Source organism: Podarcis liolepis (genome assembly GCF_965112155.1).
Source record: "Podarcis liolepis genome assembly, chromosome: 10".
NCBI lineage: Eukaryota > Metazoa > Chordata > Lepidosauria > Squamata > Lacertidae > Podarcis > Podarcis liolepis.
Window position 1 is genome coordinate 54,920,489 of NC_139562.1, and position 17,749 is coordinate 54,938,237.

The 17,749-nt window shown below is 39.9% G+C and overlaps 1 protein-coding gene across 14 annotated transcripts in view; it reads right to left on the reverse strand.

Annotated features, from left to right (window-relative positions):
- The window catches only part of ANKRD26 (ankyrin repeat domain containing 26), a 60,475-nt gene that overhangs the window by 24,170 nt on the left and 18,556 nt on the right, over window positions 1–17,749 (reverse strand). For 7 of the 14 annotated variants that reach the window (XR_014516569.1, XR_014516570.1, XR_014516571.1 and 4 more), the window contains 12 exons: window positions 17,601–17,676; window positions 17,266–17,310; window positions 16,050–16,220; window positions 15,491–15,543; window positions 12,630–13,655; window positions 11,625–11,836; window positions 11,078–11,227; window positions 8,918–8,951; window positions 7,729–7,870; window positions 6,699–6,915; window positions 5,550–5,733; window positions 802–948 (listed from right to left, as the gene is read on the reverse strand). Coding sequence is in view for 11 of the 14 variants with exons in the window: in XM_083463209.1 (XP_083319335.1) it covers window positions 802–948; window positions 5,550–5,733; window positions 6,699–6,915; window positions 7,729–7,870; window positions 8,918–8,951; window positions 11,078–11,227; window positions 11,625–11,836; window positions 12,630–13,655; window positions 15,491–15,543; window positions 16,050–16,220; window positions 17,266–17,310; window positions 17,601–17,676 (2,457 nt within the window). In the remaining 3 variants the exon portion in view is untranslated. The remainder of the gene's footprint in view (window positions 1–801; window positions 949–5,549; window positions 5,734–6,698; window positions 6,916–7,728; window positions 7,871–8,917; window positions 8,952–11,077; window positions 11,228–11,624; window positions 11,837–12,629; window positions 13,656–15,490; window positions 15,544–16,049; window positions 16,221–17,265; window positions 17,311–17,600; window positions 17,677–17,749) is intronic. The other 7 variants (XM_083463211.1, XM_083463210.1, XM_083463206.1 and 4 more) reach the window with 4 other exon arrangements.

Consider the following 17,749-nt stretch of genomic DNA (forward strand, 5'->3'; position numbering starts at 1 on the left):
ACTGTGAAAAGTTAAAATGCGCCTTATATTTGTGACCTTACGGTATACAGCCGGGAGCGTGGCAAAGCAGCGTCTATCCCACGCGTACTCCCCCATCCTCTCCCCCAAGGCCAGGGAGAGAGCAAAGAAGGGGAAAGGCCGTCGGCAATGCAGCACGGCTCCCCCCATTGCCCAGTATGCATCCAGGAGCAGCAAGGAATGGAGCAGCTTATATTTGGGTATTTTCTCTCTCCCCTCCCTCCCAATTTTACAGGTGCGGCTTATATTCAGGCCAATACAGTATATCTAGGAGTGCAAGAATACATACTCACACTTTAGAAATTTGCTGCAAGAAATCCCAGTGTAGTAAAAGTGAACTCAAAGCAAAAATTTACTGTCCCGCTGTGGGTTAAACCACAGAGCCTAGGACTTGCCGATCAGAAGGTTGGCAGTTCAAATCCCTGCAACGGGGTGAGCTCCCTTGCTCGGTCCCTGATCCTGCCCACCTAGCAGTTCAAAAGCACGTCAAAGTGCAAGTAGATAAATAGGTACCGCTCTGGTGGGAAGGTAAACGGCGTTTCTGTGCGCTGCTTTGGTTCGCCAGAAGCGGCTTAGTCATGCTGGCCACATGACCCAGAAGCTGTATGCCGGCTCCCTCAGCCAATAAAGCGAGATGAGCACCACAACCCCAGAGTCGGTCATGACTGGACCTAATGGTCCAGTCTTTACCTAAGTTTATGGAAGTGTTCTGTGCTAGTGCGTCTTGGAAAAATATTTGTGCTTAGCTCTCTTACACTTTTAAGGATTTGATAAAATGGATACCTCTGACTGTATAGCTGCTGTTTTTTTCAACTCTTCCTCTAATTCCTTCTGCCTCCAGAGGTGAGTATTTAAAATACCCTCTTGCAGAGCTCTGGCAGACTTTTCTTGTGACAGCTGTTGCTGGGCTTCATTGCGTTCTTCTTCAATCTACAAAAATGCATTTAAAGATATCTAAAAGAACGATATACAATTTTTAAAAAACCACACATTTGAATTCAGAACACAGCTGTCCTTTAAAAAGAGACTAAAAGTGAAAACTTTTAGTAAAAACAGAAGTCACTGCACTGAATGTTATACGTAATGATTGTTTTTCCATGCATTTATTCTGTTTCTGGGATTAACAGAAATTAAGGTGAAATTCTCAATTTCTCATATTTTCTAAAGAGTATTCGTTTAAATTTTTTGAAGCATCTTCTTTTATTTGATAAGAAAGGAGTTCAAAGTACATACTATTGTTGTAAGAACAGAAAGTACATGTTACCTTTTTTCAAAATACGTAAGCTGTGAAAAAACCTAGAGCTTGCATATTAATTTTGAGTTTCTCATATTTCTGAACAAGCTTACCATTTGTCGAACAGCATTCACAAGGTCTTGCATTGCCTGAGGCGTTTCCTTGAAACTCAGATCTAATGCATTTGATGAGGAATTGATCCTCTCTAAAATGCTTTCTCTCACAGGAGGAATAGAAAAGGAAAGACTAGGAAGCAAGCTTCCATGATATCTACCAGATGTAAATTTTCTGCCCAATAGGTAAGTGCTAGAGTTGCCCCGAGGATAACTAGGAAATGAGGAAATCCACTCATGATTAGGTTGGTCAATTTTCTTCATTCTATTAAAATCAGAATACAGCTGGTAGCTTACCCCAGCCTGCATAGGCACCAGATAAAAATACTTCTACATATTCTGAATGCTGGTAATGACCAATTTTCAGTCATCAGATTTGGCAGATGACCAAACATTTTCAAATCATCTAAGTATTTTGCATTTTCTCACCCTACTAAAACATTTTGTTCAGTTTAACATACCACCTAGAAGCAAGAAACTTAAAAACTATTTGTGAAAGGAAATTCAGACTCAAGGTATCAAGCAAATAAGGAGTAACAAAAAGTCCTTAAGTATGCTGCTTCTTCAGAATCAAAAGGAAACGGAAAGGGTCAAAAATATTTAAAACTGAACTCAAACGAGGAGAATGCATACTGTTTTAAACAGTGTAAACATTAAAATATGGATGAGCACTGTAAAGCTGTCTATTACAGAACTGACATAGCCATTTCTCCTTCTGAGCTTCAGCTGACATCACAAAACACATAGCCTATCTGGTTAATTATGAGGTCACTAAACTTTTTAAAAGTCTATTTTCCTTTTGCTCCCTAAAACATTTAAGCTAAATGTAACAGAAATAGTAAGATCTAATTAAGCAAAACATGCTTACTGATTATCAGTTATTACTTTTACCTAAATTAGGGGATTTAATATTTATATCTATCAGGATGGTATTTGGTATTCTATCAGGTTGGTATTTAGGAGATCAAACACTGTCATAAAATAGGCCTTAGGCAGCCTTTCTGGAACTTTTGAAGTCACATTTTTTCATTCATGCCTTTAACAGAAGCTAAAGTAGCAAGACTGCATATACTATTTAGAATTTTGACCATTGACTGCTCAGCTTACACTCCCTTTGACATATGCACACCTACCAGAGGGTAAACCTTATTCAAAATGTATTTCTCATTTATTTCTAAGTAGACATGTACACCGCTTATACATGTCTCTTATTTAAAGTGGACAGTTCTCTATTTGAAAGTGTCTCCTATTTAAAGGGTTGTCCAGTCCAAGGTGATTCTTTTTAAATCAGAAGAAGGGCGAGCAGCGGTCTTGAACTGCCCACCATCAGTATGAGTAAGCTGGCACATAGGCCACCTGGTTAAAGATTCTGCATTTCTATTTAAAATAAAACAAACAGATTTTCCCACACTTGAAACATTTTATGTTCCTTTTCTGCTCCTTTGGAAATGGCAGCAATTTAGTATTAGGCCATTTTCCGACTGGTCCCTTTAGCATCTTCTCAAAATCACAAATGTCCCCCTAAGCCCCAAAACGGGACGCGGGTGGTGTTGTGGGTTAAACCACAGAGCCTAGGACTTGCTGATCATAAGGTCGGCGGTTCGAATCCCCGCAACGGGGTGAGCTCCCGTTGCTCGGTCCCTGCGCCTGCCAACCTAGCAGTTCAAAAGCACGTCAAAGTGCAAGTAGATAAATAGGTACCGCTACAGTGGGAAGGTAAACAGCGTTTCCGTGCGCTGCTCTGGTTCGTGAGAAGCGTCTTAGTCATGCTGGCCACATGACCCGGAAGCTGTATGCCCGCTCCCTCAGCCAATAAAGCGAGATGAGCGCCGCAACCCCAGAGTCGGCCACGACTGGACCTAATGGTCAGGGGTCCCTTTGCCTTTAAGCCCCAAAACGGTTGGCAATCATTGTAATACTTTATCTTCTGCATAGAAAATTAATTTTAGATACTTACTTCTAAATTTTGGTTGGATGATTTCACCCAAGAGTTCGATAAATAGATTAAGTAATAAGGGAGAGAATGGGCAGTCCTAGCAAGCACTCTTTTTAACCTAAAGGTTTCTAGTGGAACTTTGTTTACATATATTGAGACAGTAGGTTTAGAATACATTAGCTTAACCCAAGACATGAATGCGGAACCCATCCCTATTTTGATCAGTACCTGGAATAGTCTGACTTTTAAAAAAGGTAGGTCAATGTTCTTGGCTAAATGGAGAAATAGCATAATCAAATAAGAGAAAAATCAACTTGGGTAGCCAACTGACAATAATTGGCCAGCTTTCCAGTCAACACTTGAATTATGAAATGGGGGAGTAAAGGGGTCCAATAATGCTCATGAAGTGGACCCGTAAGCTCCACTTCCTGCCTGACTTCCAATTTCACTGTCTCTTATTGGTCCTCATAAGACACAGTCCCTATTCTTATTGCTGAAATAGAATAACTAGGTCTACTTTCTCATGAGCATTATTTATTGGCACCTGTTACAAAACAAAGGAAGCGGGTGGCACTGTGGGTTAAACCACAGAGCCTAGGACTTGCCCATCAGGTCGGCAGTTCGAATCCCCGTGACTGGGTGAGCTCCAGTTCCTCGGTCCCTGCTCCTGCCAAACTAGCAGTTCAAAAGCATGCCAAAGTGCAAGTAGATAAATAGGCACCACTCCAGCGTTTCTGTGTGCTGCTCTGGTTCGCCAGAAGCGGCTTAGTCATGCTGGCCACATGACCTGGAAGCTGTACGCCGGCTCCCTCGGTCAATAAAGCGAGATGAGCGCCGCAACCCCAGAGTCGGACACAACTGGACCTAATGGTCAGGGGTCCCTTTACCTTTACAAAACAAAGCATAGATCTGAAAAATCTTCATTGTTTTGCACTCACTAGTTCTCCAGAAAGGGAGAGACAATCTCTGTTCAGCCCTCCCTCCTATGCTGGGCTCACCAAAGAGAAAACCTTCCCGAAACAGAATCATCTGCTACAGCTTATCAGTGATGCACAGTGAATTATTTCTTTCATTAGTCAAGGTCCCTTTGGCCAGCAATCTCTCTGTACTAGTCTGTGTTCCTATTGCGGACAAAATAATATTCACATCGGTTTGCCTTGTTTTGCATGGGAATGTATTCTCAACACCCCTTCAACTCTACATAACTTCTCTCAGAATTCTGTACACTGATTTTATCCAATCTAGATCTTCACAAAGAAGCTGGCTAGGGCTATGCATTTCCTCGGCAGCAAAAGTTCACCATCTGCCCCCAAAGGTTCCACCCCAACAAGATAGAAAGCACCCCTTCTGTGTGCCAGCCCCAGAGTTAAATTGCAGCAAGGAATTAAGGAAGAAAATACAGGGAGGAGTCCAATAATGTGCTGTTTCTGGAGTCAGGGTTATTTTGGATTCCGACATAGCCCAAGTTAGCAAAGCTGTTTCCACTTGCCTAGACCAGAAAATGTACCTAGATTCTAAGGTAGCCGGAATTGTGTGTCTGGAATCAGCTGACAAAACCCTGAGCAAGGACAGGCAGGCAAGCAACTAGTTAAAGTGAGATCTTCCCTGGGATCTGCATGAATGAATCACAGGATAGATGGTTTGATACCAGCCAGCACAGTAAGGTAGCTTAAGGTAGGGAGGGATGGGAGGTCCCTGAATGGAAGTATGGAGGCAAATTAAGTCATCTCTGGAGCTTTCTAACACAGGAGCTAAGGAGATGCTTCACAAAAGATTGGTGGTGATGGTGAGATATATTTCAATCACTGATCCCAGGCCAAATTTAATGTTCAGAAATAATGCCTGTTTCTAAGTAGTTTTAACTATATTTAGCCCAAAGTAAATATTATTGAAATAAATGGGACTTCCTCATGAGTAAACATAATAAGAATCACCCTCTAAACAAATTTATGTTAGACTCAGAGGTAATGGAATATGAGTAAGAAATTCCTACCACAAAAAACCGTTTGTGTTTATATTCTTTGAAAACAACCAAATATAACTTGAGAGTACAATAGTTAATTTGTTGTCTCAGACAAATGCTTACTACAAATCCAAGCTGTTAAAAAAGTTTTCAGTACTTTCATAGGCATTTTTACTTTATTTCTCTATTGCCTTTAGCTGAGATTCCTGCATTGCAATGGTTTGCACTAAAAACCCTTTGGGTTCTTTCCAACTCTACAGTTCAATGTTTCCAAATTAATCTAACCTGCTTCAAGTGGTTTTTCAGTGTTCTAAATTCCATTTCCAGACTTCTCAGCATTAACTCAAGTTGTTGTTTTTCTTCTGTTTGTTTATAGTACTGCTCCTCTTTCTTCCTTAACTGTTCTTGGTTTTCCTCGTACAACCTTTCAGCACTTGTCCTCTTTTCTTCTTGTTGTTTCAAAGAAAATCTGGCAAATAACCATTTTAAAAGACGTGTATGAATACAGAGGCAGGCATTTAATGTTAGGTAAAAAACCTCTATAGGAGATGTTTGAGGCTATGTGCATGAGGGAGCTGTGCTTGTTTGCCCTGCTCCAGCCACCTGTTCATTAGACTATCATGTTTGCACAGTGACCTTTGTAGTATTTTTATTTTTATTTATTAAATTTGTTTACAGTCCTTCATCCATAGATCTCAGGGCAGTTTGCAACACAAAAACAGAAGCTAAGTAATAAAACATATGCACACTGATAGCAACATTCGGCCTACACATTTTGGACTTAAGTACACAGGTCCCTGTGGAAATGTGACAATGTGCAGACATCAAGTGATGCCATTTCTGTATGTTGTTCCACTTTAATAACAGGCTACTCTAATCAAACCTTAGCTTAGCAATGCTGACTCCATCCTATGAAGTCTCCAACTTTTTACAGCAGAAGTATCTAATAAAAAACTGGGACGCAGGTGGCGCTGTGGGTTAAACCACAGAGGCTAGGACTTGCCGATCAGAAGGTCGGCGGTTCGAATCCCCGTGACGGGGTGAGCTCCTGTTGCTCGGTCCCTGCTCCTGCCAACCTAGCAGTTCGAAAGCACGTCATGTGCAAGTAGATAAATAGGGACCGCTCCGTTCGAAAGCACGTCATGTGCAAGTATATAAATAGGGACCGCTCCGGCGGGAAGGTAAACGGTGTTTCCGTGCGCTGCTCTGGTTTGCCAGAAGTGGCTTAGTCATGCTGGCCACATGACTCGGAAGCTGTGTGCGGACAAACGCCGGCTCCCTCGGCTTATAGAGCGAGATGAGCGCGCAACCCCAGAGTCGGTCATGACTGGACCTAATGGTCAGGGTTACCTTTACCTTTACTATCTAATAAAACTGATTCCTTTATTTATTTATTTTAGATTATCAGAATTGAATTTTTTTATGACAGCTTACTTGAGACTGCTGATAGTACTTTCCCATTCAACTTTTTTATGATCCAGTGTAGATTTCATTTCTGTCATTTCTTCCAGTATTCTCTGTTGCTCTTTTTTCTCATTCTCAATTTTTTTTACTTTTCCTCGAAGATGAATAGAACATGCTCTTTCACGTTCAATTAAACTTTCATATTCATGACATATTTTTTGAATTTTCAGGAGACTCACAGAATCTGCTTTGGGGGAAACAGTGTAGTATTAACTTACTTATTCAAAATTTTAATTCATAGCAACAAGAAAAAGTGAGTGATGTATAGCTTTATATCAATACCCTGGAAAAATGTGCTTGGAAAAAACACACACCTTGATTGTACTCTTGAGGTGTGATTCACATAAGGAATTCCTGGTAAGTTTAGGGTTCTGAATTCACCGCAGTGTTGAGGGCTGTGCTGCACATGCATTGTAAATGCACTTGCACTTCCAAGAATCTGGGCCTCAAGTGACAATGATGGCTATAGGAACACTCCCAGATTATAAACCTGCTCCTTCAAGGGGAGTACAGCCTTGTTCAGAACAAGCTGTTCCACCAAATCTCAGACATAGGAATTACCCACCCACAGGACCACAGTCTTGTTTGGATTAAGGTTGAACTTACTGATCCACATTACTGTCTCCAGACAGTAATTCAGAACCTGCACTGCATCTTCTAATACTTATAGATGGGAGACACAGAGCTGAATGTCATCAACATACTGCTAGTTGTTTGGTCCAAATTCCCTGATGAGTGGTTGCTTTGTTGCTGCTGCTATTGCCAGGAGTTAAAAAGCCTTGTAGGTCTACTGCAAATCACCCAGAGGAGGACATACAACAAACATATTCAGATGGCCCCACCCTTACCCTGCCAATTAGATTTTAGGGGCATACAGGGTAAAATAGAGGGAGAGGAAGTCTTGTTTACAAGAGCAAAAGTTGTGCAAGCAGGTTGACACTGTTGGGTGTTAAATTTATTTTGTTCTGAATATTATGGGTAACAATAGCACTGTGCTTACCTTTACTATCCAAACTAAGTTTTTCTATCAACATCATAACTTCTCTATAGAATGAAGTAGGTAACTCAATATCGTCTGTAGGTGTATCTGAAGACGGAGTTAAGTCATCAAAATCATTGGCAACTCCCATTGCTCTATAGATCTTTAAGTAATAAATACATAATCAAATAAAGTAAAACATCATAACAAATCAACCCATTTCTTTTTAACTATTAGGCCATAAATAGTGTTTCAAGAATACAGCAATAGCTCAGTTCAGCACAATTCAGTCAAATCAAACCATGATCAGTTCACATGCTGGTTATTTCACTACAAAACACTTGAGAAGCATGACTGTCCTTGACCTTGGTGCCATGATCCTCCCCTCTTGTCCACATGCGAACAGATCTACAGTTTGGTCCTAAACAATGGCCTGATGTCCAATATGCAAGCAAACCAGGGTTTAGCTTGTTACACAAACCCATCTTTGCGCTACATCCAGGGTAGCCAACATGCTGCCTTCCAAATATTGGATTACAACTCCCATTGAAACTGACCATTTGCTATGCTGTTTGAGGCTGATGGGAGTTGTAGGCTGTGTCACATTCTCTGTCAGCTCACCCACTTCCAAACAGTCTCTGGATTTTATGCCAAAGCATTAGTTGCATAATAGCGGTACACCTATATTGTCATTGGAAGGCTAGCTGAGAACTTGCCTACTTAACAACTTTCAAACAGCTCTTAGCTTTCCTAATAGTGCTGCTGATTTCTAACTCTCCAGGTGCTGGTATCCACACTTCTTCTCTCCCAATTTCTTTAACAGTCCTATATAGCCATGACCAGAATATTGGCATAATTTGCCCCTCATTCATATTATAGCTCATATCCAGTTCTGTATTAAAAGAAGTCATAAAAAGTTCCATTGGTCTGACTGAATCATTAAACTGACTTCCTGAAAGTGGCAGATTATGAGTGTCTAACTGCAAGTTATTTTGCTAGCAACCACCAAGTGCAGATTGTTCCCACGCAGAGATCTCTTCACACATCCACATCCAAGGCTTGCTATAACTCATTCCTGCTTTTGCACAGCATGTCATGAGTGTGGCCACTCTTTCCTCCTCAAAAATTGGTGAAAATACCCTTGCCACTTATAGTTCTGTACAAATGTTTACAAGTTAAGGTAAAATTTTGACATTCTATTTCACAGTACCTTTTTTGTTTCATTCACACTTCGGGCTTGATGTCTAGAAAACAAACATAACACTTTTCAGTATGAAAGTGTTGCAAGTAAACTACTTTTAACTTTAAAAATGTACACAAATTTTGTATCTGTATCTTTGGGCAGCAACTCAGTCTGTTTTGGAGCCACTTTGTGTGTTTCTAATTAGGCTCTTTATCTGGAACTACATTAGATCTGTTAAAAACTAAACTGTTTCCCCATCATTCACTATAATGAGGAATCTAAAAACAGTACATATATTTTAACTTAAGTGGATGAAATTAGCAGCCCCTGTAGCAGCCCCAACAAAGTGCAGAAGCCTGTCAAATTTTAGGCAGATAAACCCAGTATGAGGGTGCGTGCAAGGCACTTTTAAAGTCTGATGTTTTAAAGTTTGATGTTTTAATTGAAATATTGTATTTAATTGTAACTTATTCATTTTTCTATCAGAACCAGATATAATTTGCAGACATGGTCATCCCCTTGACTGTTTTTTGGTGGGTACAATAGGAAGCATAGGGGCAAGGTGTGAGTATGGAACTCCAAGAAATTAGAGTAGAGGAAAAATCACCCTCTTACACGCAATGATCCTGCTATTCTAATGGCTCAGGGTAGTAGTGGTAAAAAGGGGAGGAGGCTGCTAGACACCCCCTCCCTGAGTTTGTGGGAATACAACTGAGATGTCCCTATTGACTTGCATAGGGGCAGACACAGATCCACAGTAAAAACACAGCTTTTAATTGTCCCACAACAAATCACTGTGATTGGAGTGCCCTGGGAAATAATTAGGTAAAGGTAAAGGGACCCCTGACCACTAGGTTCAGTCGTGGCCGACTCTGGGGTTGTGGCGCTCATCTCACTTTATTGGCCGAGGGAGCCGGCATACAGCTTCCGGGTCATGTGGCCAGCATGACTAAGCCGCTTCTGGCGAACCAGAGCAGCGCACGGAAACGCCGTTTACCTTCCCACCAGAGCGTTATCTATTTATCTACTTGCACTTTGACGTGCTTTTGAACTGTTAGGTTGGCAGGAGCAGGGACCGAGCAACAGGAGCTCACCCCGTTGCGGGGATTCTAACCGCCGACCTTCTGATCAGCAAGTCCTAGGCTATGTGGTTTAACCCACAGCGCCACCCGCGTCCCTTTCGGGAAATAATTAACTGTGATTAAAAGTTAGACCTGTGTGTCTAAACCAGTGTTTCTCATACCTGGGGCCCCTGCTGTTGTTGGAATTCAACTCCCATTATTCCTAGCTAACAGGAACAGTGGTCTGGGATGATGGGAATTGTAGTCCAACAAAAGCTGGTACCCAAGTTTGTTGAATACTGGTCTAAACAAATGACCCCCACACCTCTTAAGCTCTGGGTATTTCCTGAGTCAGCTTCCTGAAATAATGAGGCATTTGAGTTGAGACTACAGAGACACTTGGAATCTTATGGAGTCTCTGTGAGGCTTTGAGACACTTTGTTAGAGGCACAGATTCAAAAATATAAGGACAGATCCTGAATCACCTGATAATTCAGGGTACACAGAGAACTGATGCATAGCCATGGCAAATTCAAAATTAAACCAAATGCAAAATGGCAGCATGAACACAAAGCAAAGGCTTCTTCAGGAGAACTTGGAAGGCTCTGGTAAATCTGGAGATGCAATACTTGGCTAAATATATCACTGCCATTATTCCAAATAACAAAGCTTTTTACACCCACCAAACAAGTAACATGCATTCAATGGTGGGATAAGCTCTGTCTTTAGAGCCTAATACTCTTGATTTCAGAGTTGTGGGTTCAAGTCCCATGTTGATATCCTGGATTGCAGGGGGTCGGACTAGATGACCCTCTACAATTCTATGATTCTAATGTTCTAAACCATGGGTAGGCAAACTAAGGCCTGGGTGCTGGATCCGGCCCAATTGCCTTCTCAATCCGGCCCGTGGACGGACCGGGAATCAGCGTGTTTTTACATGAGTAGAATGTGTCTTTTTATTTAAAATGCATCTCTGGGTTTTTTGTGGGGCATAGGAATTCGTTCTCTCTCCCCCCCCCCCAAAATATAATCTGACCCCCCACAAGGTTTGAGGGACGGTGGGCCAGCCCCCTGCTGAAAAAGTTTGCTGACCCCTGTAAACAAACAACATTATGGCTTTTAGTACCTCTCTTCTTCCAAAGATGCTTCACTTAAACTGCTGTCATCATGAAGTTCATGCAGATTTTCAATAATCTCCTGACTGGTTTTCTGCTTTGAAATCCATTTTTTATTTTCAGTTTTTTCTACATCCTTCACCTTGGCAATAGGATTTTCCCTCAAATGCAGAAAAAATATAGTTATTAAGAAGCTACAGCAAACTATTGTAACCCACACTACCTTAAATAATATGCACTGGGTTAAAACAAATGCACCTGTAGCAAAACAAAAAAAAAATTATACAGTGACAAAAATGAAACCATAACATACTTAGAGATGGAAAAATTATTGGCAGATGATTTTTGGGACTCTTTGAGGAAAATTAGAACTAAATGCTACTAACTACAACAGTATGACTATTTCAATTCAAAATGATGAACTATGCTTTCACATGTCCAGGAAGGAGATGTAAATATAGTCTACATCAGATGGTTGTATAGTTACTTATCTCCTTGTGCAAACTCATTCAGTACATTCATATGAGTACAGTTGTGTATATTATTATTCATACTCACTTCTTAAAAGTTACTGTAAGTAATCCCTTTCTTTCTACTGAGGAAATTTTGCTCATTAATTGACTTTCTTCCATCATTTCACCTTCATTTTCTGAGGGCTTTAGATCCCTTTGTTCAATATTCATAGCCAGTTTTTCCCCAACATTTGCAGTTTCTTTTTTTCCAATGACCTCCACTTCCTCCCATTTCTGCTTTCTTTTTTCCTCTTCAACCTAAAACAAACAAGGCAATATATTTGTCAGAATGCAAGTAGAAAGCCAAGAATTTTTAATTGTTCTTTTCCCCCCTTAACACTCCAGGAAAACAACCATTTCACCCTTGAAAAGAAAACACTCACTACTAAGCTTGCAAGTTAATAAGAATTTGTATTGCATAACAGGTAGTAATGAAAGAATACATGTATTAGTGACAGAAAAACACACACAATATTTAAGTGAAAGCAGATAAAATATTATTTGGAAAAGTGACCAACAATACTATAAATGAGGAAAATGAATCATACAAGAGTAACATTTCACACAGCAAAAGTGAAGAGTGCCAAGCAAGAATGACAGTAAATGGAAATATTGATCAATACCCTGTTCAGAAGCCACTTTCACATTTTGGCTCAAATTCTTACCCTGCTTAAAATGGGCGCAGTGAATTTGTTAGGCCATTGCACCTATTTACAGCCTTTTCATGTTAGTATAGTCAACTATTAAATTTATTTATTCATTTATTTATTTAATTTGTAAGCTGCCCTTGATTCGTAGATCTCAAGGTGGTTCACAGCATAGAAATACAAAAAAACAAAAAAATACATGATAAAAAAAATTGGTGAATTAACTGTTAAAATCATCGTCTAATGGAATGAAAGCATATATCTCTTCCTTTGTGATCCGCTTAAGAATAATTGTGTGAAGCTTAAAAAGAGGGCTTTCCGATAAATGCTGAAGAGCTAAAATGAACAGGATGGTTGAAGTGCAAGAAAGATCAAAGAATGAAAAGCAGCAGGTACACCTCTACCTCTTTTTGCAGTTGGGCTTTTTCGTTCTCCAAAGCCAGGAACACTATCTGCAGCATTCCTACCTCATTTTTAAACCTTGCGACATCACGTTCCAATTCTTTATCCAGTTCTTTTTTGGATGCTTGATGGAAGCTTTGTTCAAAGTTTCTCATTTTATTTCCAATCTCAGTATCGGTATCTTTACAACTGCTTACAACAGTCTTAAAACTATGTAGAGTTTTTCTACTTGTTTCATTTGCTACATCAAAATGTAAGTTTGAATCGTCCGTCATGATCGGTTGTTTGATACCTGCAGTCTTAAAATTTGCATCTGAAACACTGTCTTTACAAGTATGCAATGGTGAATAATTGGGACTTGTTATTGGAGCTGAAGTCTTTCCACTCTTATTTCTTTCCAAGTGTTCAACTGTATTGTCACTCCTTTCTTCACCTAGATTCACTTTTGTAGCTCCTGTATTATTGGACAATGCCTCATCATATGTGTTACAATGCTGCTCAATATTCTGATTTTCATTCTTACACAGTTTAAAAAGAGGCTTCTGAGAAATGGAATTTTGGGGATATAAAATTGTGTTTTCAGTACTGAATTCCATTTCAGTGATCACAGAGTTTGACTCTCTATCACTCTTTCCATGTATACCAATGGTACCTTTAGACAGATGAGGTGATGGTGATTCTTTCGTACCCTCTAATACACCACTGAAGCCATCTTGCGATATTCCTTCCTCAGTAGTATTGCATTTTTTCTCATTTCCATTAACTTCACCGAACATCTGCTTTAGTTCTGCTGTAATGCTCTTAAAATGTGTTTTGACTTCCCTTTTTTCACTTGCAACCCACATTTTTTCATATCTTTCTTCCCAGAGTGTTGAATACAAATGATTGTATTTATTGTTTGATTCTGCATTGTAAACAGCTGCTTTCATTTTCTTTTCATCAGAAGTATATGCAATTTCTGCCTTCTCAGTCTGATTTTCAGGTGGTGGTTTCTCTATAGAGTTGGATGTGCCTATTATATTTATATCCTTATGCAAGCAAGTATGGACAAAGAAGAATTAGCAAATGATAACCAATAATTATGCTACAAATATTATAAGAAGGAATTCAATGTTGGCCTTTTATTTTTTAACAAAAATGTTGGGACTGCAGCATCATAATAAATGAAATATATTTCTTCCTTTCGTGCACCTGTGTGTGTGTAATTTACTAAACTCATCACTTTGGACAGATTTATAAAGTAAAATAAAAAATCAAAGTACTAATATTAAGTATTCCCTGTACATATTTTCAATTATTGTGTAGCAAGAATAACTGAGGAAGCTGGAGAAGAGCTGTGAATCTTTTGAGAATTCACGGCTCTCAAAACCATTAGAACTCAGCAAATCTAATGTCTTCAGACAGATAGGAATACTCAACAGGTCACAACTTCTTCCCAAGCTACCTGAAGCCTGACACACCATTGTTACACTTCCCACTTCAGTAATTGTCACCACTTGCCTGGACTGGCACTGGTGGTTATCACAGGAAATCTGTGCAAGCCACACATACCCACTTGCAAAACAATGGAAAACAATGACTGCATTAGTTGTGGCTGAAGGGCTGGTGCAGCTTCTGAAGAAGCAGACAGGTAATGTATGTTTATGGGAAAAACAAGACTTTTGAAGAGCCTTTCCCATTATGAGGCAACGGTTGAACTCGGACAAGATTCAGTTCTTAAGACACTGTGCTCAGCTCTGTGAACACTCATGGAGAAACTCTCCACCCATGGAGAAACCTTAAGGAAACAATGATATAAAAACCTCAAACAAGGGGAGAACACAAGGAGGAAACGAACAAGTGGATGAAACACTGAAGACAGGAAGAAACAGACCCTAGAAAAGACATGGGAATGATCGAGAGAAGAACAAAGTGTTGGGCAGAACAGCGGGCGAAGGGAACCAGACAAACCACAGAATCGAATGACTTCCCACATGGTCAACAAAGGGAAGGATAGAAAGGCAAATACAACAAATAAGAACCGTTATGATCCAAAGACAGTCCACAGAAGGTTGAGACATCTCCATTTTTGGATCTGGCTCCCAAAGGAGGAAGGGGTACTGAAATTCATTGGAGCTGTAATTTTTTTCTTGCTATCACTGGAGGATGTTCAGTATCTATTCTAAATACATATCTTCCTGCCTTGCGAAACTACAAGATACTTGAATATTACTGGAGAAATTTTGACACTGTATGTTTAAGTGCTTCTGTGGTAAAATGTAGGCTGGGGAATCTCTCTTGGTGGGGCTGTGGTTTTCAGTGACCCCAGGAAGTAATACGCCCAAGTAATTCCATGTGAAAGAATGATACATTGATTTGCTAGACTACTGCAAAGGTCTGCCCATTATTTTGAATTCCTCAGTAATTGCCATTTTGCTGCTAAAAGTCTTTCTAAATACACTTTTCTATCAGTGGCATAGCTTTTAATTCTTTCCTTTGCTCAACATTTGACATGCAGCAGTCCATATTTTCAAAAATAATTGTATTTACCCTACCTCTTTCATTTATTCACTCATAGAGGAAAGGATCTATAAATGTGTTGAGACCACAGAAACCAAGAGCCTTAAGGGAGTTCCCATTCAAATAAACACAATACAGTTCTAGAAATAGAGAATGGGCAGTGATGAGAAATCTGGCTGAAATTAACAAGTAGAAAAAACCATAGAGTTTGGAAGCAGAGATGATGAAGGTATCAAACCTTCAAAATCACTGAAAAACTAAAAAATAATAATCTTAAGGATTATTGCAGTCACATAAGAAACAATATTCAGTTTCAGTATTCAAATGTTTTCATTTGTACTTGTGTACTGATTCAAGTACTTACCTTGTTCTCATCTTTTTCTAATTCTTTCATGCCTTCTTTTTCATTACATTGATCTGTAAAATATTACATGAAAATGTGTATTATAATTTCTGTGTTTCACTGTACTCCACAGAAAACCCAGATAGTATAAACACTTCTGATGGTTGGTTTTTTTTAATAATAATAATAATAATAATAATAATAATAATAATAATAATAATAATAAACCTAACAAGTTAGCTATACTAAACTGAGAAGTATTCAGACTTCCAATGCAAGGAATCAAATAACATTCCAGGGCACTCAGAACTGACAGAATATTTCCAGCAGTAATCCAAAAAATGGGAGGAAAATGTGGTTAGGACGTCCCTCTAAATACCAACTCGCACTAAAATTAATTATTCAACATAGATTAGAACCAGAACTAACTAAAACAACTAACCCAGTTTCAAACCTATCCACAACTCTGTTAAGTGGGCCCACTAAATATCAAATTAGTTGTGAATAGAATTGTAAGGCATTTTCTCTGCTCTCTGGTATATAAGCAGATCTTAATATTGCAAAGAATGAAACCAACTACCTTTTGAAGCAATTCTTGTTCGAACATCAGATAACTCTTTTGCTCTCCCAGCAACACCGGTATTTTTAGTTAACTGTAGTGGAGATGCATCATCTTGCATCAGAGAGCTAAACGGTTTAGCAGAAGGAACAGTCCTCAATGAATTACTGGTAGAATCCCAGTCAGATGTATCTGATAAAGTCAGAATAGTTTTAGAAAGTTCAAAATGCATTTAAGTAAACGCCATGAAACATTTACTTTTTCTAGAAAACAGACAAAATAACTTAATATGTTTTCAATTTATGGATAGAAAGATCTATGGCCTATTATGAACAAAGGAAAGCTCCGTAGAGTTGAAATACTCATCTCTGCAAAATAGATGACCACAGCTCTCCTTCAGGAATTTCAGTGGTAGCCCTCTTTGCAAGGATCCTGTTTACAATACTTGCTCATGCCTCTCACAAGAGAAACATTTGTATATGGAAGCATAGAATGTACCAAGTCCACGTTGTCTGCCTTTTCTCAAGAACTTAATGGTGGCAATCTCTCTCTTATTTTTGACAGTGTGTCATGGACTGGCTGGATGCAGAGGAGTGGTGAAAGGAACCAGCTAGGGAACCCGCAAGGGAAGAAGGCTTAGAGCCTGGGGATTGTTGGTGGGACAACGATGAGTGGTCAGAGGGAGAGGAGGAGGTGTCAGAAGCTGAACAGGTAACATGGTTTAGTGAGCAGGAAGAGTCCGTGACAGAGAACAGTCCAGAAGCAGAAGCAGAAGCGGGCAAGAGGCAGAGATGAAGCAGGATGCTGAAGAAGCCAGGGAGTCTCCCGCTATGACCAGCTCTCCTCCTGCCTGGTCTCCCAGAACTCCCAGAGAGGTATGAAGCAGGCAGAGCAAAGATGGGCAAGACAAAGGAGCCTCAGATTGCTTGAGGAGAACCCGGGGAAGGAGGACACTTAGGGAGCTATGAGAAGGCAGGGGCCTTCAATCCTTGCAACTGCCTCATCAGGGCAAGACCTGCTGGGAAGAATTCCTGTGCTCACCAAGCCTGAGCTGTTTTGTTTCTTTGAATAAAGAGTTAATTCATTGACACCTTCTGAATTATTGCTGACCTGATCCCGACACCTGCCCTGAGAGAGACTAAGCTAATATATGGTGGCCTTAAATTCTTTCTTCAGAAGCATAGGATAGTTTATGTTGTATTTTCAGTGCATGATACAAATAAAAATAACTAAGAACCTTCAAGATCATCTGCAGCGTCTAGTCCAAGTTCTTCCATTAAATCTGAAAGAAGAAAAAATACAAAGTACGTCAGGTGAAAATGATACAGTGGATGCCCGGGTTGCGAACGTCATCTGTACGGGAGGCACGTTCGCAACCCGCAGCGCTGCGTATGAGCACGCGCGGGTCACAATTCTGCGCATGCGCCGGAAGTAACCCGTTCCGGTACTTCCGAGTTCGATGCGGTACGCAACCCGAAAACGCGCAACCTGAAAGCGTCTGTAACCCGAGGTATGACTGTATTCAACAAAATGTGTATTTTCCTCCAAATAATTTATCATAAAACGCATTACCTGATTTTTGCTTTTCATTGCTTTCTGCCCTCTGAGGATCAGCATCATGTTTGAAGTTAGCTTTATCAGACTTTGGCTGCAACAAAGATAATCCAAAAAAGAAAGACGAAACATCTGAATTGGACCGTTAGCTATGATGATTAACTGAA